Genomic DNA, 24,606 nt, shown 5'->3' on the forward strand with positions numbered 1-24,606 from the left:
TATGTCATGTTACAACAATGTGTCATCGTGAGTTTGATAGTCTTGCATTAGAAGAAAGCAGAAAGATACAAGTTGAATTCTGAATTTTTGCAATCCAGCTCAGGTAAAATTGGCACTTTGCTCTTTTCATTCTTTTAAGATGTACTGAATCCCACTTCCTCCTCCTTCCCATTTTTTTTTCTTGAAAAAAGCTTTTTTTAAAAAAAAATCATGCCAATCATTGAATCAGTATATAGCCAACTTCTGTTGCTACAAATTCTGGAACTCTAGTTGCAATTCCATACGCACAAGAAAGCGATTGTCAGTGAACATAATGGGACTCATTATAGACAAAAACATAGGTTCAAAGAATAAAGTGGTAGCACTTATATACAAATTAAAAACCAATTACTTTTTTTTCAATGAGCCAAGGGAAATAATTGTTCGAAAATACGGTGCACTATATTGATACTACTCTAGCTTTGGGATGCACTTATGACTCAAACAGCAACAGCAAACCATGCAATAAATACTTTAAGAATAAATTTATTTTAAACATTGTTTACCCATTCCCCTGCTTTCAGTGACCCTGGACAGAGGATAGAGAAACAATAAGAATCTGCTTTTGTGAAAACGATCTGAACTTGTGAAATAACAACATATGGTGGAATATGACACAACCACATACTATTTCATTCTTCCTCTTTGATCTCCTTCCTTTAAAAAACCCTCAATGTAATATGATATATTTAGAAGGGCACATTTAAAAGTCAAACAAATCCTACAAACGTTTCACATACATGGAATACAAAGAGAGTTTTTAATGATAATTCATGAAACCAGGATAGTGTTAAATGTACTGTTTGCTCCATAAAGTATTATGACAAGGATTTAGATATGGCATTGATACGAATATTTCATATTGTCCATTTTGTTTTATAAGAACATTCATAAAGAAAGAAGCAGTGATGTTCAGTTATGAAGTGGGTGCATCCATGGCTACATATGTAGACGTTTGGTGATTGCAATGCATTCTTTGGCAAACTGAAATTCACATTACATATTTTTATCCTAGCCATGAATACATTTTTTGCATTAAAATACTATTCTTTAGCACATTAGACTAATCATAAATAGTAACAAAAACAAGGCTGTTTAAGGATGATAAAAATTTTGATTCAAAATCTGTGCAACACAGTAAAGTTAATTCTCAGTACAATTCAAAAGACAATAATTATTGTCATACTATTTTCCAAACATACTATAACTATAAATTATGCACTGATTCTATGACCTATGCATAAATAAGATACTGGATGAGAGGATGATGGTTACTGAAATCCAATTTTTGTAATGATTAGACAGCTGGTTATCCTAATCAGTATTCTAAACAAACAAGTTATAGCACAGTCCAAAGATTTTCTATATTTGCATATGAAAAAAGATGGAAGATTCTGCAATATATTTGATACCAATTTTGAAATCTGTTTTGAAATCCAAATACTACTTTGGTCTGAGGCTATGTTAATATTAAAAACCTATAAATGATTCAATTCATGAAAACTTGAGCAAAGAAAATTAAATGACAGACAATATCATGGTACATAGCCATTTTTGGATTTTGTAGTGTTCAAGCAGCACTGTATGCATAAATCTGTGAATAATGCTGTTTTTATCAATCTAAAAGAAAATTTTTGATAATATTTTGAGGGTATAATTTTACCTCTTTTACTGTAATAAACAGAAATTCTGATTCACATGTTGACTGGCATTTCCAATATTAAATAGTTGATTAGTACAAATACTTTATCTTAATGAAATATGATGTCCAACATGCTTCATTTTGATTGATAAATCCAGTAATGTTTATATTCCAAGATTAAAATTCAGTTTAATTAATTATAAAGAATTAACTCAATTGGAAATTTGCAAAACTTGCTCCTGTCTGGATAAATTACTGATAGACATGATTGAGTATAAAAGCTGCTAACCTCATGATACTTGTGAACTGATTTTTATATAACATTATGCTATATGATTAAAAGAACTAACATTTTCACACCCATTCTTTGTTTTTTAAATGAATATACAAAAGGCACTAAGCAATGGCAAAATAGATTTGGCTATAAAATTGTAGTGAATTTTCAAAAATAGTTGCATATCTTTAAAGTTATATAACAAAACAAGGAAACCAAATGTAAAAGGCTTATAATTAGTTTCACATACACAAGACACACAAAATTGATAAATAAGACAATAAATGTTCAAAATTGTTTTAACATACCCCTTTTAAGGATACATTCCTTGACAATATTTAAACAATCACAATTTCTTAGCATTGGGACTGTGACTACAATAATGTGCATAATATTTCATTCATTAATTACTAAGGATACATATTCTTTACAAAGAAATAGATCAACTTTTAAGGCAGAGTCACAAGAAATGGCTTTGCTGGTAGCCCTTCTTTAGATATTTGAAAATATGCTATTTTAATATTTAAGTATGTTAAAATAGCATATTAGTGGACAAAAATTCATATCAATTCAGTGGTTTGGGTTTTTATCAAATACTTTCTATCTAAATTTCACATTAGTTTTGGTTTTGAGTTTTGCTTTAAAAGGTAATCAAATTCTAATTGTACCCCATTGAAAAATAATCTATAATTCAGTTATTTGAGCCTTTAAAAACAGGCAAATAGACTGTCCACCTCAAAAAGGCATTCAAAGGTGCATATTTGTGCAACAGAAATGTATTCATGATATGTGTAAGATTTTCCAAGTATTAAATGCTTGAATACCTTATGAAGCTCAAAAAGTACACAATAGCGCCTATGGGCAAGCAGAGAATTATAGAATAGTACTTCTTTAATACTGAGCAAGGCATCTGATTTTCTAACATTTACCTCTTGGAATAAACTTTCCAAAGAAGTTTCTCTAATATATATGTTCTTGCTTTGCTAAATCCTCTCAATTGCACCAAAGCTAACAATTATTAATAGGCTGAGTAGGACTTTAAATTTGGGAACAGTCATATTAAAATGAGTAAGGGCCACCATAATCTGTTGGTGTTCTTTAAAATCTCAAGACAATGATAAAACACCACAATTTCCTTTCCATCTGTAGCACCATGAGTTGACCGTGCAATAAGTGGAAGACCTCACATCAGACTCTTGGCCTTATCATTTGATTTATGCATGCACTCATAAAAAAATCTGGGTTGGGAGAATTTTGTATCTTTCTTGGCAACTCTCCAAACCTAACAAGGGGTAAGCCCTTTCGGTATTTACAGTTTATGTCTTTGAACTCCTGCTTACATCACAGAGATCTGGGAACTATTCATTCCAAAAGCACTTAAGATAATAGTATTTCCAAGAAAGCATAGTCTTACAAAGACAAGGCAGTGGGAGAGAAAATGCTGTGACATAAACTGAAGCCTTCAGAGTTAAAGAGCCCAAACAAAGGTGGGGCAGGGGGAGAGGGTATGTGGACTGCCCAACAGTCAAACCATATTGTCTCCTTCCTAAATATTTTTAGGAAGTAGATTGGTTAAAAATACCAGAAAGCTTTCAAGGCATACTATGGATAGAGCTCATTGGAGATTCTGGACAACAAACTTTCACAGGCTGCAATTCCAGGCAAAGAGTCCCACTTCGAGTTACATGGCTTCTGATAACTCCACTATTCCTTCACTAGCTATGACTTCCTTTTCCATGCTGGCACAGGTCCTACCTTCAAACAACTTCTGTTTCAATTTATTGAGTTCATACTCGTGTAAGATTCTTTGTGTTAAGTACTTCTCACGTTTTATTTTAGCCTTCACCTCAGATGGGACATCTGGAATCATCCAGGCCACAAAGAATTTTACAATGAAGACAACATGCTGGAAGAGAAGACAAAAGAGAAGAATGTATGAAAAGAGGTTACGGAAACATGGCGTCATTTCTCCTTCATTGTTTTAAATGTTTGCAATGTGCTTGAATAAGTGAAGTTTAGCACTTCTGCAACATTAAACAAATACTCATGCTTTTGTCATTGCCAATTTTAGTGCTCCAATTTTAATGTTACCAGTGAATTGGTTGGATAAGTGATGAAAGAAAATTTCTACTGCCATTGCAATTTACCTTGAATCATAAATCAGTAAATTTAAATGAGTGCTCATTTGAAAGTACTCCTGACTGAGTTCTTCACTCACAAAAGTAGAAGATCCAAGTTCAATGTAACAATAAAGTGCCATGTTGCATATGCTAAGAGCAAATTCAGTAGTCTAAATACCAATCTTTATGTAGTAAAATGATCATATGCAAAAGGAAGATGATTGTGGAGAACCCTTGAGCTTGCAGAACAATGCATCCACAGGTTCATGCGTGGAAACTGTTCATAGATTTGCCTATGTTTCATATATTAATGGGGGACTCTAAAAGAGTTCACATGTTCAGTGACTTTAAACTTTTGATTGGCTGCTGAAAGAAGCCAGAACAAAGGAGGCATAAAATTGTTGATGCCAAAATGGCATACACAGTGATGTCATCATGCAAATTCTGTCTTTATGAATTTGCATTCAAACATAATCATGCATCTTTTGTTTCCTTTGTCCTTTTCCCTTATTGCCTCCACCAATGAAAAGCAGCATGATAGTCCAGCAATTGTATGGTTAGATAGTTAGCAGCCTGTGCAAAAATACTCCAAATACAACTTTTTGTCACAAGTCTCATTTTAAATTAACTGAGTGCCTGAAATGTTTTGTAGTATGTGTGTGTGTATACTACATATTAGTGTGTTTGTGTGCATACAACGTTTTTTGAAAATGGTTTGCCATGCTGCTTCCTAAGGCTGAGATGTAATGACTGGCCCAAAATCATCCAACTGACTTCCATGCTTAAGGCAGGATTAGAACTCTAGTGTCCTCATTATTAGTCCAGTACCTTAACCAATTTATTTATTTACCTACTTTCCTACTGAATATACACACACATACAGAGAGATTCTTGTTTGCTACATGCATCATTGCTGTTGTACAAGTTGCACTAACTACCAGTTACCTTCTGGCTGTAATTCTGGGTGTTGGAAATCCCCTATAAAGCCCTTCATGGAATAATGTTGTGTATTTGACGGACCACCTAACTCCAGTTATTTCTTTCTGTTTGGTATATTTGGGCAGCATGAGTGCACTCTAGGCTTCCTCCATTAAACATGATCATCTTGTGGGACCAAGAAATGTGTCTTCGCTGTTGCACCCCTGCACTCTGGAACAATATCTAAATCTCTCCCCCAAGCTATGTATGGGTCCCATGCTGCAAGCATTCTGAAAGTCTTAAAATCTAGCTCTTGTTCTCAAGACTGGGATTAGAGATTTTGTGAAATATTGTAAACCACCCAGTGTGTTTTGGGAGTTGGGAGGCCGTAAAACCCAGTAGCATTTGTAGCTGCTTAAAAAATAACAGTATATAATTTACCAATAATTAGTAAGTGGTAAATAGTAATGAACAAGAAGTAAAAATGAGATCTTACTTTTGTAATTTATTGATTTATAATTTCCAGATTTTGCAATTACCCATTCATAACTCTGGGCAGATTTAAATAACTAATTACTTCATAATTAAGGATCAAATTGTACCAGGATTTAAATTCCCATTTTATCAAAATGCAGCCTTGATCTGGGCTTTATGGAAGAGTAACTAGATGAAAGCCTCTCCTCAATGCAAAATAGATGAAAGCCTGTTTAAAGTTTGTTCCTCACAGTCTGACAGTCCTTTTTTTTACAAACTCCAAGTGGGCTTTCATCTGTTTGCACTGAGGAGAGGCTTCCATTTAGCCACTCTTCCATATAGTCCAGATTGGTGGATGGCTGCAGTGATGGTTGTCCTTCTGGAACTCTGTCCCATCTCCGCACAGGATCTCTGGACCTCAATCAGAGTGATCACAGGTTCTTGGTAACTTCTCTTAGTAAGGCTCTTTTCCCCAAATTGTTCAGTTTGACTGGGTGACCAGCTCTTAGATGAGTCCTGGTTGTACCAAACTTCTTCCATATGAGAATTATGGAGGCCACTGCTCTTAGGAACCTTCAGGGCAACAGAATTTTTCTTGTAGCCTTCCCCAGATCTGTGCCTTGCAATGATCCTGTACCTTGCAATCATCCTGTCTCTGAGCTCTGCAGGCTGTTTTTTTTTTACCTATGGCTTTTGCTCATGCATTGTCAGCTGTGACATATTCTATAGAGAGATGTGTGCCTTTCCAAATCATGTCCAATCAATTTAATTTACCACAGGTGGACTCCAATCAAGGTATAGAAACATGTCAAGCGAAATGTAAGGTACAGAACTAAATTTTAAGTGTTGTTGCACAGGGTCTGAATACTTATGCCAATGTTATATTTCAGTTTTTTCTTTTTAATAAATTTACAGATATTTCTAAAATTCTGTTTTTACTTTATCATTATACAATACTGAGTATAGATTAATAAAAAAAATAATTTCAACCATAGAATCAGACTAAAGTATAACAAAATTGACAAAAGTGAGGGGGTGGTCTGAATACTTTCGAATGCATTATATATAACATATATACCTTTCACTATAACTCAGTATTGACACTAGCATATTACATTTAGGAGAAGAGCAGAAGAACTTAACAATAATTATCAAAAACATTTTACCTCCATAATAATTATAAAAGCCATTTTTGCAGCCAGGATGTGCCAGAATTGCATTGTGTGCATGTACTGCTTCTCATGGTCTGGTGGATATCGATAATCCCTGTACCTGTTGAATATAAACATCTAAAGGTGAGCAGCTACCCTGAAACACAGAAGATTACAATTGCTGTGGCATTTACATTCACATAAAGCTGTCAGTTAGGAGGACTTTTGATCCCGATGTTATTGTTTTGTTTTTTCAGTACAAAATCTGACTCATGTTTCTCATTTGTTCAAGCATAGCAAAAGCCAAATGTGAGAATATATTTACAGGGGGGAAAAATTACACATATTAAAAGAGAGAATAAGGTGACCTGGGTAGCACAGTATGAAACATGGGTTGGCATAAATGAACAATAGAATACAAGATGAGTAGTAGTAGCTCTATAGTACAAATTGAAAAAAAATGCTAAAAGAAAATCAAATCAGTGGTGGGATTCAAATTTTCTTACTACCGGTTTGTGGGCATGGCATAGTGGGCATGGCATAGCTTGGGGGGGCCTGGCAGGGGAAGGATACTGTAAAATTTCCATTCCCTCCCCACTCCAGGGAAAGGTTACTGCAAAATCCCCATTCCCTCCTGATCAGCTGGGACTTGGGAGGCAGAGAATAGATGGAGCGGAGTCAGTCAGAAATGATATTTACTGGTTCTCCGAACTACTCAAAATTTCTGCTACTGATTCCCTAGACCTGGTCAGAGCTGCTAAATACCACCACTGAATCAACTGTATTGCATAGGACAAATGTATAACCAGCAAAGAAGCAGAGATGGTGGATAGTAGAAAGCTACACCACAAATATGGCAACCCTTTCAGGTTAAACTAAATTCCATGGGAAAAAACATGGAAAATCATATTACTGAAAGGCTATTCTATCACACATAATGAGATATCTGTTGGACAAGAATGCTGGAGAGAAAGGAAACTGAGACCACAGGGGAATATCTAAGCTTAAAAATAGTACACATATAAATTATCTTTGCTTAGCTCTGGAAAATGCACTGTGCAACAATCATCCATCTCTTGTGCATTTCTACTTAGAAATTATAGAATAATCAAAGATATTCCCACTAAAAAGTGCAAGTCCATATCAAAATGCATAGGGAATCTAATTCCACAATTTAGTTCCTTACATTTTCTGTATTTTAATACAAAAAATATTATTTGTTTTGACTATATTTAATGGTATAAGCTAGAATAGTCTGGCAGTTCAGTAAACTTGTTTGCAGAGGGAAGGAGGGAGGGAGGGAGGAAGAGCAATAATAAAGAATTGCTTTGTATAATTTGATTGATTTGTATAGTTGCGTGCTTTTTTTTTTTACTAATGTGTGGGGTGCCTGCAGAAGAGACCTGCAGTGGACAATTTTGAGATTTGAGGAGGGAGATTGTTATTCCTTTGTGAGAGATTTTTAAAATATGGTGTAATTTTTAAAGGTAAGATGTTTTTAAAATACAGTAATTTTTTAAAAATTGAGTTGTGGAGACTGACAAAGGCTCACATGAGTTACAAATTCAAGCCAAAAATAAACCAGTTCTTGCTTAACATAAATCATGGTTTGTAAAATAAGTTTAAACTCTGTGGTCTCCAAAGTAATGTCTATTATCTGAGATGAATTCAGATAATAAAGTGGAATAAGCCATAGCATTACAACATCTTAGCATTGGAACTGAATTACATTTATTAAAGAGTCAACTAATTACATTTCCCTATTTTCATAATTGATATTTCCCATATTAATTACTATAAATGCATCTTGTCTGTAACCATCACTACTGTTATACAACTGACGGCTAGACAGTTTATAAAGATGTCAACAGAATACATGTATAAAGATCAGAAAATCACAACTGATATTTTATAACATGTATACTTATTATTACATTTATATCAATATAAAGCATAAAATGGAATAATTGCAACTGACCTGCAACTGGTAAATTTGCCTGAATTCTGTTCAGGTTTGTGTTTTTCAGGAAAATCTGAGATTCGGAATACTGAAAGGCTATTATTAATGTATCCAGACATGGGTAAGTCAGAATCCACAAAATAGGCATAATAGTATACCAATCGAGGAATCATATCAGATGTGAAGGCTACAATAAAAGCCTGCAGGAAACAATTGGTTATTTAAGTTAATTAAGATATATTTTTGCATGTTCTATGCATGTTAACTGATTAACTACTCAGTGACAAAGGATAAATTGATTTACAATTAAGTTATACTGCATGTCATATCTACTGTATTTTTCGGAGTATAAGACACACCAGAGTATAAGATGCAGCAAGGTTTTGAAGAGAAAAATAAAAAAAAAGTTTTGGCACTCTGCAAACCTCCCCAAAATGGCCAATTTTTCATCAAAATGGGCCCATTCCCCCCACCAAAAAGGCATGAATAGCCTTTAGGGAGCTTGCAGAGTGCTCTCGGTTGGGGGGGGAGCGAGCAAAAAATGCCCCTTTTTTTTTTGCAAAAATGGGCCCATTTTTGTAAAGTAAAAGGGCATGGATAGCCTCTAGGAAGCTTATAGAGTGCTTCTGGGGGTTGGGGGGGTGTAAAATTGAGCAAAAACAACATGACCCGACAAAAGCGCACACGACAAAAGTGCGCCGACAAAACCGTGTTGCTAAAACCGCAACGTCATCAATGCGCCGACAACAGCGTGGCGACAGAAGGGCGATTTACAACAGCGCGTCAACAGAAGGGCGATTTAAGTTAAGGTAAGGGTTAGGTTTAGGGTTAGGTTTAGGGTTAGGTTTAGGGTTAGGGTTACGTTTAGGGTTAGGTTTAGGTTTACAGCGTGCTTCTGTCGCCGCGCTGTTGTCAGTGCGATTCAGCGCTCATTCGTCAGAGCGCTTTAGAACTCGCAATTTTATCACCGCGGTTTAGTCGGGCGCACTTTTGTTCGTGAACCAAAAACGGGCCATTTTTTGCTCATTTCTCCCCTCCCAGCTCCCAGGAGCTCTCCAAAAGCTATGCATGGCCATTTTGGTGAAGGGGTGGGGTTTCAAAAAATGCTGTATTCAGTGTATAAGACACACCCAGATTTTCAGCCTCTTTTTTGAGGAAAAAAGGTGCGTCTTATACTCCAAAAAATATGGTATGTTTATCTCTCAAATCGCCCAAAACAAGTGACTTTAAAGATTTAGCAGGTTTTTGCCCACATGTACCCATGCTTAACATTAGTGGTAAGTAATTACACCAGGAACAGAAGAAAAACAATAACTTTACAAACATTAAATAAATCCAATTTAAAACACAAAAGTTCGTTTCCAGCTTCAAGGACCTTAGAGTAGGAGATTGGTGAGCTCCTTCCTCACATTAGTTGGAGAGATAACTCTTGTTTGCTAACAGTGTTGGTATTAATTTTAACTCTGTGTCTCGGTATTTGGAAAGTTGTTTTTTTACTTCTGTTATTTCCCTGAGCATCTAGCTGAACATAAAAGTAGATACAAACTGAATTAATCAATCTGTGATCATAGTTCTGAACCAATAAAATGAGAAGCAAGGGCTTGGAACTTCTGTTCTAAAAAAATAATGAGACATGATTTATTCATGAATAAATAAAGTGTAGTTGAAATTAAATTTATCTAGATGGAAACCTCATGATTCACATTTATTTCTGTAAGGAAACCTGATTTTGTTGGAATATGCTTCTTAGTCAAAGAGTTGCAGCCTATGACCTTCCAGATGTCATACATCAATTCCTATTTTGCCTTTTCTCATGGAGGTACCTATACTGAACCAGTAGCATTAGAAGAACCACAGATTGATTATCTTAGGGTTAATCACCTTTTAAAACTATAACAAGGAATTAATAAAATAATAAATTAATAAGGAAGCATGCTATTTTTATGACCTAGTTATTCAAAGTGCTCTTATTAATAGTTTTGGGTATTATTTGCCTTTGTTTACTTACGTTTGTGACAACAGACAAGATAGCCATCCCATTTAAGATTTCTTGCCAAATTCCTATGCTATGAGCTTTGGCTGCCACAGGCCTTCGAAACTGAGTTGTAAGTTTCCAAGAATCAACTCTAATCTCCAAGATGTTGTTCATCAGAGCAAGTAGAGGTGCCAAAGGAAAAGAAGCCACAAACAGAGTAATAAATCCGAACTGAATAACTGTATGGATAGAAAATAGCAGATAAACAATTGAATGAAAGCTATGAAAAGTTATGTTTGAGATTCATGTACTTAATGCTATTAGAAATATTCATGAATAATCAATAAATTTGAGTGCAAGAAATATTCCTATGTGGAAAGCAATTATTTGAGATGTGCAAAGTGTTTTGATCTCAAACCAGAACTCACTATTCTGACCTATTCAAAGTAGTTAAAGTTGAATCACTTCTCAAAGCTCCAAAAAATATTAAAATAGATGAAGTTAAGTTAGCAACAGTTATTTATGAATAAAATGTATACTGATTGGAACATAAAACTTAAAGAAATATACACTGAAATTTTTATTTATTTATATAACCCATTAGCATTCCAATATTTATGTGGCTCCTATAAAGACAAGGGGATCAAACTTTTTCCAAACACCAAAAGACAAGACAAGAAACAATGGATGGAAACTAACCAAGGTGAGAAGCAACCTAGAAATAAAGAGAAAATTCATAATGGTTACAGCAATCAAACAATGGAATAGCTTGTCTTCATAAGTTGTGTTTAGGTGTCATCCAGCTCTAAAGTGTCTTCAGATAGGTATACTACACTTGATCTCAATGCACAATTTAAAATTTGTTCTCTGAAAAAAAAACCTTTTTGATGAAAAGCATCATTATTAGCATAATTACCCAGGACATCTGCTTACATTAAGCCAAACCCCATTACATGAAAAATGTGTTCAGTTCCACCTGTCATACATGCATATTCACACTTTAGTTTCCTGTGAGTATCCTCCAGCTGTCTAGACCTCATTCCCTAGCCAGCATGACTACTGCTGAGCTATTCTTGTTGAGATCCACACATTTGGAGAACCCCAGATTAAGGAAAGGTATTTTGTTTGCTGCACAAACAACTAGAAATGTTGACGATGTCCTGAGTTTATTCATTGTAGTTGCTCTTGGTGCACTCGCACTAAAAACATATATTATATAGACTTCTGTTTTCTTAACTCTGAGTGCCTCTGTGTGGCCAATCCTGGCATTTTAGACATAAAATTCCATTATCAAGGACATTTCTGTTTGTCATGAAAGGTTCTTTTTAATATATATATATATATCTTTTAATGGACTAGTCTGAAAACATTTCAGATGCTTTGCTTTCTGCTTTCAACATCTAAACCACTTACAAATAAGGCACAATACAATAGCCATATCAACTTTTAACCTGCTCAGGCAAAAATACAATGTAAATTCTCTTTCCTTTTTAACACTCCTCTTCCTTTTGAACAAACTGCATCCTTGAACTGCTGTATTTCAAAGCATGAGGAATCATTTCATTTATACCTATAAAATTGCATTTGCCTCCCTGTAATTAGAATTCAAACTCAACCTATTTATTTTCACAGTGGCAGCTTTAATGAAAGAGCCATGAAATGTATGAGTCAGTGTCCCGATTGTTCATTGATCAATTTAAATAAGACCTAGTTTGGTTATTCTTCCACTCACTCTTGCAGTGCACAGGTCTTTATTAGATGTTATGATTTTATTAATCTGTGTTAATGTACCGACAGTTCACCACCCATGTTATATAGAACATGTTCCCAGAAACCAAATCTCTTCCATGAACAACACTCAGTTAACTAGACATGCATTAGGAATATTAATTCTCTCAATGGATTGGATAAACTCCATTTCATCCCCTAAATCAGAGGTCTGCAACCTTAATCACTCAAAGAGCCATTTGGACCTGTTTCCCACAGAAAAGAAAACACTGGTAGCCAATAATTTAACAACCGGTATGAACGGGTGGGCATGGCTAACTCGATGTCACTCACTCATTGCCACTCAGTCACATGATTCCCCCCTAGCCATGCCTACCCAGATGGTCATTAGGGCAGAGAACTAGTTGTTAAATTATTGGCCCCGCCCACCCACCCCCACCTCACCCCTACTCTCCCAGCCACCTTTTGACAACCCGGGCTCGGGTGTTGTTCATCTCTCTCTCTCCCCCAACCCTCTCCCTCTGTTTCTCTCCCTCCCTCTCTGCAATCCACACACCTGGGGAATAAGCCGCCTAGGGAACTTCAGCCACTTTCTCTCTGTCTCTGGAAAGATACCTTGCATTGCAAAAGGAGTGACTGTCAGGCTGTTACATCACAGCATCATGAGGTTTCTGCCTTAGATCATAGCATGCACTTCAGAGAAGCATCATCTCAAGCAGCAGCACACTCACACAGGAATGCATATGCATCCTGCAACTCGGTCCAAAGTGGTCAGAAAATATAGTTCCTGGGTGTCCCTGAAGCTGCTTGGCAGGCAAAGTACAGGCTGACAACCCTTCCCCTCATCACCAAGGCAGCATCTGCTAAATCCTTGCAAAACTGGGCAAAGGTGGAGAGAGGGGAGCACAAGTGGGGCCATGTGCACACCAGCTGGCCACTCATGTGGCCCAGTAGTGGTTAGCTCATGGCCCGGTAGTGGACCATGGACCACAAATTGGGGGCCACTGAAATACACAATGCTACTTGTCATAGTCTTTTCTGCTTACCCATTTCTAGATATTCATAGAAGAGACCCAATGCTCCAAAGCTCTGCAAATCATGATCCTGCTCCCATCGACTGTATAAATTCTCTGGGTTGCTTCTTGCCTTCCGACGACCCCACCAATTATAGATCCAGCTAAATAGTGGAAAAACAGAAATCACTGTTGCAATAGTTATTTTTTTTTAAAGCAAAATCATATAATTCTATGAATTGACACCACATATATTTCATATGGGTTAGAAAGAGTTACAGTCTAAATCCCATGATTACATCTAAGTAGAACTGAACAGGTGAGCTGTGTCAGTTGATCCATTCCCTGTCCTCAAGCACTTGCCAGATTTATTCTTTATATCTGGGGTGGGGAGAAGGTACTACACACCAGCAGTGTTATCTGAAATCCTGATAATATAGTAGTGTCAAGATACTTGTAAAGATTACATTGATATTGATTCATTAAACTTAAGCCAAAGAACATGGCAGAATTCACCAAATATTCAATTAATGAACTGACTGTCTTTTAAACATACAAATAATTCACTATTAAGATATTACTTACGGGACTATAGCTTCTTGAATATTACCCCAGATCTGTTTGCCAGCCATGATGATGGTGAGCTGGGTTGTCAGTTCAATCAAGCATCCTGCAGGATCACACTGGTAAAGAAATAAAACAACATGCAATTTGTTATGCCTCAATAGCAATGGCAACAGAAGTTACTGTATTTTTTGGAGTATAAGAAGCACATTTCCCCGCCTCCCTTCCAAGAAGAGTGAAAATTTGGGTGCATATTACCAAATGTAGCCCCGTCCACCCTCCGGCCCCCACCCTTTGGCCTCTCTCTCCCAGCAATTTACCTCCTTGCAGCAAACGGGGAAAAATGGGGCTTGCAGAAGTGGCAATAGGCTATGGCAATCCCTGGCAGCCTGAAACAGCTGATCATTGGGAGGCCCATGCTGAAACTGAAATTGAAATGAAGTGTTTGCTGTTTGTTCCAAGGAGGCAAATTGCTGGGACGCAGAGACAGATTTTTTTCTTGTTGTAATCAGGCTAAACTGAAACAGGATGTTTGCTGTTTGCTGCAAGGAGCTAAGTCAATAACTATAAACACTTATAGAATGTTCAAATTATTAGTCTTATTTTTTTAAAGACTGCTTTATTATTATTCTAGACAACTTAACAAAATGAAGAAGCTTTTTAAAATAAATGCTGAAGAGGCCCAGTGCTACTGTATTTTCTTTGAAATGGCAGAGAATAACATATACATCTAGAAAGCCATATCAATTTTTAACAGCATCTGTATAAGTATAGTCTGAAATGTAATGCCACAAACAGTATATATCATCTGTACTGTTTGCTGTTTGATGCAAGGAAGCAAATTGCTGGGAGGCAGAGGGAGATTCCCCCCCTTGTTTCCTCCCAATTTTTCAGAATATAAGACACACCGGAGTATAAGACGCACCAAGGTTTTGAAGAATCAAATTTAAAAAAAAGTTTTTGACTCTTCAAACCTCCCCAGAACAGCCTGTTTTTCGCAAAAACAGGGCCATTTTTTTTCCAAAAAAAGGGCATGAATAGCCCTTAGGAGGCTTATAGAGTGTTCCTGGGAGGGGGGGAAAATGAGCAAAAAACAGCCCATTTTTTGCAAAAATGAGTCCTTTTTTGTCCAAAAAAGGACATTAGGAAGCTTATAGAGTGCTCCTGGGGCTGGGGGCCGAAACTGAGCAAAAAACGGCCCATTTTTGCTCATTTCTGCCCTCCCCAGCCCCCAGGAACTCTCTGAAAACCTCCTATAAACTATGCATGGCCATTTTGTTGAAGGGGCGGGGTTTCAAGAGGCAAAAAATGCTGTATTCAGTGTATAAGACGCACCCAGATTTTCAGCCTCTTTTTTGAGGGAAAAAGGTACTCTTAAAAATATGGTAGGTGCATCTTATACAGTACAGTATTTCAAAAACCAATAGAGTGTGGCCAGCTTGCTTTCTTCTTTCAATGACATGAAGAAAAATATTCCCCATGGTTTAACTATCAAATATTAGCTGTTAGCCTTCCATAAAGTTTTAAAGACTTGGCTATGCTCCCAAGCCTGGGATGCTACATCTAACAACGGCCCTGCTACATTATTAACAGGCCAAATGTCTGGCTTTGTATGAACTCGAATTAGATGTTTTCATGTTTTTTAGTGTTTCATTGGTTTTTACTGTTTTTATTCTTTTAAAATGTTTACAAGATGTTTAACTGTAGTATATGTTTCTGGATTGTGAGCTGCTCAGAGTCATTTGCTGAGAAGGGTGGCTCTCAAAACAATAAACCAATAAGAAAGACTTATCAGTGGAGAGATTTCACAACTCATGTCAAGGAGATGCTACTTGTTACTGCATTCAAAATGTGCCTTAACCACACCACTAGTTAACTGGATCCAATCATCAAAAAATAAATATTTTGGCAGTTCTTATTTAAAAAAAAATTAGGACATATAAATATGATAGAACCATGTCAAAGGGTATGCATGCTACACCAATAACACATACGTGTTATATTTCCTTGCCTATTTGGTTGCCTGCATAGATGATAATTCTCCATTTCTGCCTTCACTGTACTTTTCCTATTTTATCTTTTAATTTTCTTCTCCATGCAAATCTTCTGAGCTTCTATTTTTGTTCTGATTATGCAGATTTCTAATTCAGGAAATGAACTTGTTCCCAAAACATTTTGTCAACCTTCCAGATGTTGCCTTTAAAAATTTCTGGATCACGCTGAATTTAGAGAAATTCAAATGTCACAGGTGCTTGGAGCCTCACTCATGTGAATGTCACAAAAACTCTTGGCTCCACTTGTGTGAGCATTGCAGGTACTTTTGGCCCAACTCGTGTGACCAATGGGTGCTCACGCAAATGCCTGGCCCTCCTACAAAACCATCTGCTCTTTCCCCCCTCTCCGAGTCACCAACCCGGAAAAGTTGGGAAACTCTGTTCTATACTTCAAAGCAAGGTATTTAGCATTTTTCCCCTCAAAATTCATTTAGAAAGTTATTACCTCTTCATTTCTCCAGCGATTGAACATGTATGTATAAGAACTAGGGTATCCTACAAATTTCCCTTTGAAAAAAGCTACATAGAAGCATGAAGAGTAGTAGTTGACAAACTGAAAAAGGAACATCTTCATAGTAAGTCTGTTTTCATACTCATAGTGGGTTCTTGGTATTTCTGCAAGATAAAATAAACAAGGATTTAATTCTCTTTAGGGAATCAAAAGTTATGAAGCCTCAGGAATATGCCAATATTACAAAGTTTACTTCTCTAAGAGAGCATTGGTAGAGCTATGAATCTACTTAAGTCGTCATGTATGAGTTGGTTGACCGTATAACTTTTCTTAATGAATAAAATAAATTATCTTTTGCCCACAGTGTGTGTACAGAACAAGGAAACAAAGTTGCTATCATTCCTAATTGCTTTAACTAGCACAGAATCAATTCTTGGAAGTAAATACTTGTTATCATGTTTCTTTTATACACAATATAAATATAAATAGAGATCTCATTTATTTAAACAAAATAAGAGACACATCCCATTAAGAACTTCCTGGCCTTTTGTCAAGAGGCAGTTATTGTAATCATGAGAAAACAGAAGCAATTTTGCTCAAGTAACTTCCTGAGAGCTCCCCTTGCAATCAGATAGAATTATGATTAACATTGTTGACCCCACAGCTCTTAGGAAGGTACAAGTTAAGAATTAGCGATCACACAGCTGGAAAGCTAGTCAGATAGTCTAAGAGCAAAGCCAAAAGGGATAAAATATCTGTTAGGAATATAATCTAATGGTTGGGTTGGCAATATATAAATCATGTAACAATGCTGTACCTGTTTCTTTAAATCATACAGTAAAATGTGATTGGTTGCTGTTTTCCTCAATCGGCCATAAGAGGGAGCCAGAATGACTGTTAGCTTTCATTGTTAGATGCTGGACTGATCTGAGTGTTTTGGAAGCTGACTGTTAGAAAGTGCCTATTGTAAGTGAGCTATTGTAAGTTTTGAAACTGCTAGCAAACTTTGAGTACCAGACTGTTTGCATGATTATAGACTATGTTATTTGGATTATCCCTTAACTGAAAGACATTGATGACTGACTGTCTTATCCGTGTATGACTTGGACTGTTTGATGGACTCTGATACCTCTATTTCCATGAAAGTAAAAGCCTACTTAAACTGCAGTGTCTCTGTATGCTGGTTTGTGTGTTCTCCAACAACACTCTCACAACGTTTCTCTGAACGTACTCGCTCTCCCAATGGGGAGCTTACCTAACAATATCCTTCCTCAAACTGCCATTCTCCAGATATGTCTGATTATAAATCCCATCATTCCCTGAAAGCAAGGCTAATAGAACCCAAGGCTGGCATACCTGACAAAAAGCAAGAACCCCAAAGAATTTTAGACTGACAGAAAACATTGTGCATGTTCTGTTTTCATGTGCTGATGATTTCAGCCCATGCAGCAGAAGGGGAAGAAAACGTACTGGTGTAAGCTTAGCCAACATGCGACATACCTACCCATATCTGTGATCCAGATAGCTATCCTCTCATATAGGAAATTCAATATCATAATGATGATAAAATTGAGGAATGATGCTGTGACTGACGTTGCCAGTTGTGGTGTCAACAAACCTCGAATGGGTTGCAGGGTTTCTGTGTTCTCCATGATGCTGGCAAAAGCAGCATAGACTGCAAGGCGGTAAACTATCACAGCTATCATGCTCGCTATGATTAAAGAGATCTGAGATAACCACATAAATTAAGACTACTTAGGATTTGAAACCAGAGAAATTAGTGTGTCATGCAAACTGCACATTGTGAATAAATGTTTAGAAAGTTCTATCAAGATTGCACAAAATAAGTGGAAGAAAACATTCTGAATACTTCTGCTTCCATAATGGAATTAGATTGCTTGTTTTTCCTTTTCTATTTTTTAAGTAAAATAATAAATTATTTCTGTTATCTTCTGCTTTCTATTCAGAGAAGAATTAAGCATGCAGTTCTTTTCTTCATAGGAGCTACAGTCCCAATGGAGCTGTAACATTTATTGTTTTATTCATTTTAAATGTGCCATGCATGTTCATGCAAAGTATACCAGTGCAATTCTATCACATAATCCACCAACAAGAGTTGGAAAAACATTATATAGTTGTAGCAACAACTGCCTATTGCAATTTGAACACATCTCAGGTAAATCCTGAAGGAAGTGTCATCAATAATTACACAATAAGAAACTGTTATTTAAAAGGGGTGGGAGGAGGTACTTAGGCCATATATATGTGTACTTTGCATGGCAGCAGGAAGATAAAACTGGAAAACGTTAGTAAGAAATCCCCAAAGCAACAAGCATGAGTGAAAGAGATCCAAAGCAAAGAGGGCCATTCTTGCATGCTAAAAACCCAAGCTTAAAAAGTGATCAGTGGCATGTTAGTGTGATGAATCAAAAAGAGCTCACCCAGAACAACACTGTAGTTCCTGAGATGCAGAACCGTATAGCCTGGCTAGTTAGAGGTAAATAAGGCTCCATCTCCTGAAACAATCAAGCAAGCACAGCACTTTTCACCACCCGCAGTCACAGTTGTATGTAGACCACTGCAGAAAGCAACCTCAAACATTAGGAGAAAGCAAATCCCGTGTCCCCTCCCTCACAAACGCATAATATGGCACATTTCCTCTTTTGGGGGAAAAGCTGGAGTGGCAGACTGAATGAGAGGTTGCCCATTTACCAGGTCATCCTATTATTTATTTTAGGCTTTACAATGACTTTATGAACAAAATGTTGCTATTTGAAAGTCGAGAGCAGATTTCTTTTCAGTGGCCAATATTAATTGTTCAGAAAATTGTTCAGTGGGTACTCCCATTCATCACTCCATATTCTGATGCTTTCCTTTTACCCCACATGAAGAAATGGCTTGTTTTATTAGTTTTGCCACTCTTAAGCTGCAGCAATTGGTGCAGCCCTCTCTTACCCAAAACAATACTCCAAAGTATAACAAGCTCAGTTTTCCATAGTCATGAATGCTGTTCCTCTTAAACAGTTCTACCTCCTAAAACATCAGTTGAAAAAGGAATAATTAAAGAATGAAAAGGCTTCTGCTGAACATCAATTTAAGGGGATTTTGGACTGGTTCAAGTAATTGTAGATTGGTTTGCAAAAAAATAATGCACAAAGCTCTTGCCTGTATATACAATCATTCACAAGTTTTATTTCTGTAAGAGAATGATTCCCAAGGATGGATGAAAAGGTCAGTTCTGTATGCCCTTGTCATGTTTGCTCACATAGATCCAATGTGTACACATAGACAAATCAACAGAGGCATATATATTTCACTTCCCAAATAGGTCTTCATCATTGGCAAATTATAAACACTTTTTAATTAGCAGACTATAAATGCATACTGTAAAAATATCTTAACTGCCTTAGCAGGGAGATACAGTGCTATCTGTATCTGTATCAGCCACTTGGGCTTTGAGAGATAATGACAATTCTATGAAGAGGAAGAGAGGGGAGGGAGGGAGGGAGGGAGAGAGAGAGAAAGAGAGAGAGAGAGAGAAGATAGACAGACAGACAGACAGACAGACAGACAGACAAACAGACAGACAGACAGAAGGGATAAGGTTCTATTAGACTGCCTTGGAGATAGGCAGGTACTACCAATCAAGCAAACATTATGATATCGACAAGGACCAGCAGGAAAGAGGTGGGATAGATTTATCAGTGCCTAGTGACAGCAATCTCAGGAAGAAAAAGTATGAGAAGCTGGAGAAGTACCAGGCCTGATGGAAGAATTAGATAAGATATGGAAAGTAAAGATCAAAGCAGTAGTAGTAGCAACTGTTGGGACTGTGATCCTTGCAACAGATCCTGCAACATAATGTAAATATTCTCTTCTCAGAAAAGTGTAGTGTTAGAACAGCTAAAATACTACGCAGAATTCTAAAAATCCCAGGCCTCTAGTAGATGACCTGAGATTAAAGAAGACAGATACCATCCATAGGGGTGAGAAGAAGTTTTTACAAATATGGATCAGGATGCAACCACAAAACTTCAAATTTACCAGGATTGTTTTAATTTCTTGACGGAGTAGGAGGGGGGAATGAAAGCCAGGAGAATGGAATGGAAGGGAGACGGGACAGGACCTAACATGGCAGGAATATTTCTGACAAGGATCTATATTCTTGCTCTCCAAGTTAAAGATGAGCAAGCAATGTTATGCAATGACTAAAAATGGTAAATGCTGTCTTGTGGTGGGCATTATCTTGAAGAGGGAAGTTATTGTTGCACTCTTCTGTGCCCTTATTGCAATACTGGAACCATTCTTGGATATCACATTTCAACAAGGGCATTGATGAGTTGAATAGAGTTCAGAACAGGGCTTCCAAGATGGCAATCACCTTAGAAAACAAGACCTATGAAAAACAGTTTAAAAAACATTGTCTCGCAGAAAAGCAAGGGAGTTCTTTATTGCTCCTGAGAACAGAACCAGAACAAGGGGTTAACATTATAAGAAAATAGGTTCAGAGTAGATGTAAAGAGGACTTCTTAACTGTAGAACAAGCCTCAAATGAAACGATGAGCATTTTCTTATTGGGTATCTTCAGAGAAACAGAAGAACTGAGAAACAGAACTAGATAGTTAATGTAATAATGCATTTGTTTCAGCCAGAACCGAACCCCCAAGCCAACTGCATCCATTTAACCATGATCTACAGAGATTGAAAATGAATATTCAGTTTCTTAGCTGGCAAGAATATACCCACATTCTTGGACTGCATCAATAACACCTATCTGACAAAAGTGGAAAAAGCAGCGCTCCAATATCTTAACTTAGTTGGTGCGAATGATAACTCTTTAGCAGAATTTCTTTAGATTTAAAAAGATAGCAAGTCAGGGCAAACATAAAAACTTTCTCCCTAATACTAATTAAGGTTTTACTTTACTTTACTTTACTTTATAACAGTAAAGTAGCACCAAAATAAGAAGGGAATCAGCATATTTCTTTCTGAATAGCTGAACCAATTTCAAGATCACAGTAAATATATAAACAAGTTAATGCATATTCCTATGTATTATTTATTCCTAGTAAAATGCTATATGATCACCTATGGGGAAAACCTGATAAATCCTGGTGCTCCTATTATCAGAGTCTCAGATAATAACCTAAGTGCTGATGTTTAAAATAAATTTGCATTTTAACTATCTATTGCATTTATACAATTGTATAATTCTAAAACCTATTAAAACAATACACATCTATCATATTCTGGAACAAATATGTATTCTTAGCCGGCATGTTAAACTAGCATAGTACGTCTTGAGAGCAAGCTCACTTAAGGGTCTCCAAAAAAGCTACCTAAATCTTATTAATTCCACAACCTACAAATGATTTTCATCTTGTAAATGAGGATTAACAAAATCACCTGAGTTACTGGATTCTTCCTCTTTTGTGTACATTTTGCTTCGTACTCTGGTCTAAGTTGGAGTTGTTGCTGTTCTTCCTCAAAATCAACTAAATCCCATTCATATTCAAGTCGAGCTTGACGTCTCTTCCAAAATTCCAAGAAAAGTGTAACTAAATCAGAGAAGGTTAAACAACATAGAATTAGCCTAAAAATATTTTGAGACAGCATAAGACCATAATCTTAAATAGCTTCTACTGTTTTACCATGTTTTCCCAGGGTCTTATTTTCTTTTGACCCTTGAAATAAGCGCTTGGCCTTATTTTCGGTGAGGTCTTATTATTTTTGAGGTGCAGGAGGTGGCGAGCGCGGTCATCTCATGGCTGCAGCAATGTTGCAATATTTTCAGGGAGGGCTTATTTTGGGGAGATGTCTTATTTTAGCACATGTGCTCAACAGCCCAATTGGGCTTATTATCTGGAGAGATATTTTGACGGAAAGAGGGTAGTAACAGAATAACAAGGTTGGAAGGGACCTTGGAAGTCTTCTAATCCCCTGATAAGCAGGAGACCTTAAAGCATTCCAGACAAATGCTTATCCAGATCTTCTTAATAAACCCCAGTGATAGAGCAACAATAACTCTGGGATGCAAGCTAGAAGCTAGTTACTTATTCAAATATTTACAAAAAGTATGTTAATTATACTATAAAATGATTTTTTTAAATAAATGTGGATATTATTATATCAACAGGACCTCAGCTAGTCAGAATTAACTAGTTGCATTTCAGCACAACTAAAATCTTACTTTTCTAAGTCACTGAATTTCAATTAATAAACATATTTAGGCAAATATTGCAATATTATAGAAGAGGTTCAGCATGAAGGGAAGAATATCATGCCTGAAACTTTGTCCCTATCAATCAACTGAAAACAGGTTTAATTCAACCATCCAGTTTTCTTTCAGATCAATAATGTTTACAATTTGTCATAGTAGTTCAACAAAGCTGTATCCCGAACAGGTTTTCTATAAATGGAATGGAGTCTGATCGAGCACAGAATATTTATTTATGTCTTCTTTATTTTGTGGAATTTTTGTAACACCCATTTAAATGTGATAAGTATACAAATCAAAACAAAAAAATCATATCTGAATAAATAACTCCCAACTCCTTAAAATTAATTCTGAAAACATTAATAATGAAACAAGTATACTTACCCCAGATGCCCATAAATATTGCAAAAAAGAGGGTTGCCACGTTGTCAAACAAATGGGAATACTAGAATTGAAAAACAGGCATTATCCATTGAGTAATACATGAAACAGTGTGTATTTTTGAAAATACAAATGCTGTAATTGTTACAAACCTGTGAAGACTCACAAGTAGAATTCAGCCTCCAGTAATCACATTTTCGATCACATAATGGACACATGATAATTTCTCCACCAATACTTGGATTACATATTTCTTTGCTGAAGAGGATGGACAAAGATGTAGTATATTTAATTAAATGGATTAAAGGAATAATAGTGCTTGTTTACAATCAGAATTAACCTCTGCCTTTCAGTACATACTATGAAACTGTATCTGAGCCACTATTATGGCATAGGTTAGAGTTCTGCTACTGGATCATAGATCTGTGCTGAAATATACGGAAATCAGCTCATCACGTTAGGCCAGAATCCTTATATAAAATAATACAAGAAAGAAAGAAAAGAAAAAAGAAAGAAGGAGGAGGGAGAGTGGAAGAAAAAAGAAAGAATGGGGGAGGGAGGGAGGGAGGGAGGGAGGGAAGGAAGGAAGGAAGGAAGGAAGGAAGGAAGGAAGGAAGGAAGGAAGGAAGGAAGGAAGGAAGGAAGGAAGGAAGGACTTCATCATTAACTAATCAATTATACTTACCTGCTCATATTTTCATTCATTGTGAACAAGCCATACAGAAAACAAATGAACCCAACAATAGCTGCAAAGAATAGCATCTCAGTATAAAAACCCAACCAGGCAAAATAAATTCCAATCTTCTCTCCGTAATACTTCCTGCAAGAAAATAATCCAAGAAAAACAAAGGCAAAGCTCAAAATAAAAGGGAAAAATGTGGATATAATGTTCTAAGACATATCCCAAAGGAACTTATTCCTTTAAGCTTATTCACCCCTCAATACTCTAATACTGAATATCTATCTACATGTCTCTAAAATATATTGTCAACCTTCTATCTACTTTATTATGCATTTTCTTGTTTTTTTTTATATTAGTACTCTGCGTGCTTCAGTGTTTTGAAAAAGTGGCAACACAGAAATTCTTTGCTATCTATTAAAGTAGTTATTTTTCAAGAATCCTATATGGGAATCAAAAAAAATATGGAATTGCTTCAAGTTGTTAACTCTGTATTTGTTTCTCGACCATGGCAAATTTAAGACATGTAATCTTCAAAACCCAGAATTCTCCAACCAGCAATAATACTGTTCTATATTACTCTTAAAGCAAATGCAGTTTTTTTTTTCTCGACTTGTGTGGAATCTAGGAAAGAGATAGACAGAAAAGTGCTGTGCTCATATATGGTGAAGCATGTCTTCCAAATTATTTTTCAAGTGTACACTGCTTGACTTTTATATTATAGTCCATATAAAGATATTGTTTAGAAAAAGAAATACAGGCAGGTAATATAGCATATATTAGAGCCATAGTGACACAGTGATTAGAATGTAGTAGTGCAGGCTGACTCTGCCCACAGCCAGGAGTTCGATCTTGACAGCTCAAGGTTGACTCAGCTTTCCATCTTCCCAAGGCAGGTAAAATCTTTCCAAATTAGGTGACATATTTGGGGAAAATACTGTATGCTAAACTGCAAACTGCTGAGAG

At 36.4% G+C, this 24,606-nt stretch overlaps 1 protein-coding gene across 6 annotated transcripts in view; it reads right to left on the reverse strand.

Moving 5' to 3' along the window:
- Nucleotides 1–509: 509 nt before the first annotated feature.
- Nucleotides 510–24,606, reverse strand: part of ANO5 (anoctamin 5) — a 72,327-nt gene continuing 48,230 nt past the window's right edge. For 4 of the 6 annotated variants that reach the window (XM_087719000.1, XM_087719022.1, XM_087719014.1 and 1 more), the window contains 13 exons: nt 23,647–23,781; nt 23,114–23,219; nt 22,965–23,025; nt 21,770–21,921; nt 19,319–19,396; nt 17,868–18,090; nt 16,358–16,527; nt 13,880–13,977; nt 13,328–13,458; nt 10,587–10,792; nt 8,597–8,778; nt 6,634–6,739; nt 510–3,861 (listed from right to left, as the gene is read on the reverse strand). In XM_087719000.1, the coding sequence (XP_087575126.1) occupies nt 3,637–3,861; nt 6,634–6,739; nt 8,597–8,778; nt 10,587–10,792; nt 13,328–13,458; nt 13,880–13,977; nt 16,358–16,527; nt 17,868–18,090; nt 19,319–19,396; nt 21,770–21,921; nt 22,965–23,025; nt 23,114–23,219; nt 23,647–23,781 (1,873 nt within the window). In that variant the 3' untranslated portion in view covers nt 510–3,636. Of the gene's footprint in view, nt 3,862–6,633; nt 6,740–8,596; nt 8,779–10,586; nt 10,793–13,327; nt 13,459–13,879; nt 13,978–16,357; nt 16,528–17,867; nt 18,091–18,804; nt 18,880–19,318; nt 19,397–21,769; nt 21,922–22,964; nt 23,026–23,113; nt 23,220–23,646; nt 23,782–24,606 lie in introns of all 6 variants that reach the window. The other 2 variants (XM_087719018.1, XM_087719007.1) reach the window with 1 other exon arrangement.

Source organism: Thamnophis sirtalis, unplaced genomic scaffold (assembly GCF_051295495.1).
Source record: "Thamnophis sirtalis isolate CommonGarterSnake01/CBP01778 unplaced genomic scaffold, rThaSir2_p1.2 scaffold_1, whole genome shotgun sequence".
Lineage (NCBI taxonomy): Eukaryota > Metazoa > Chordata > Lepidosauria > Squamata > Natricidae > Thamnophis > Thamnophis sirtalis.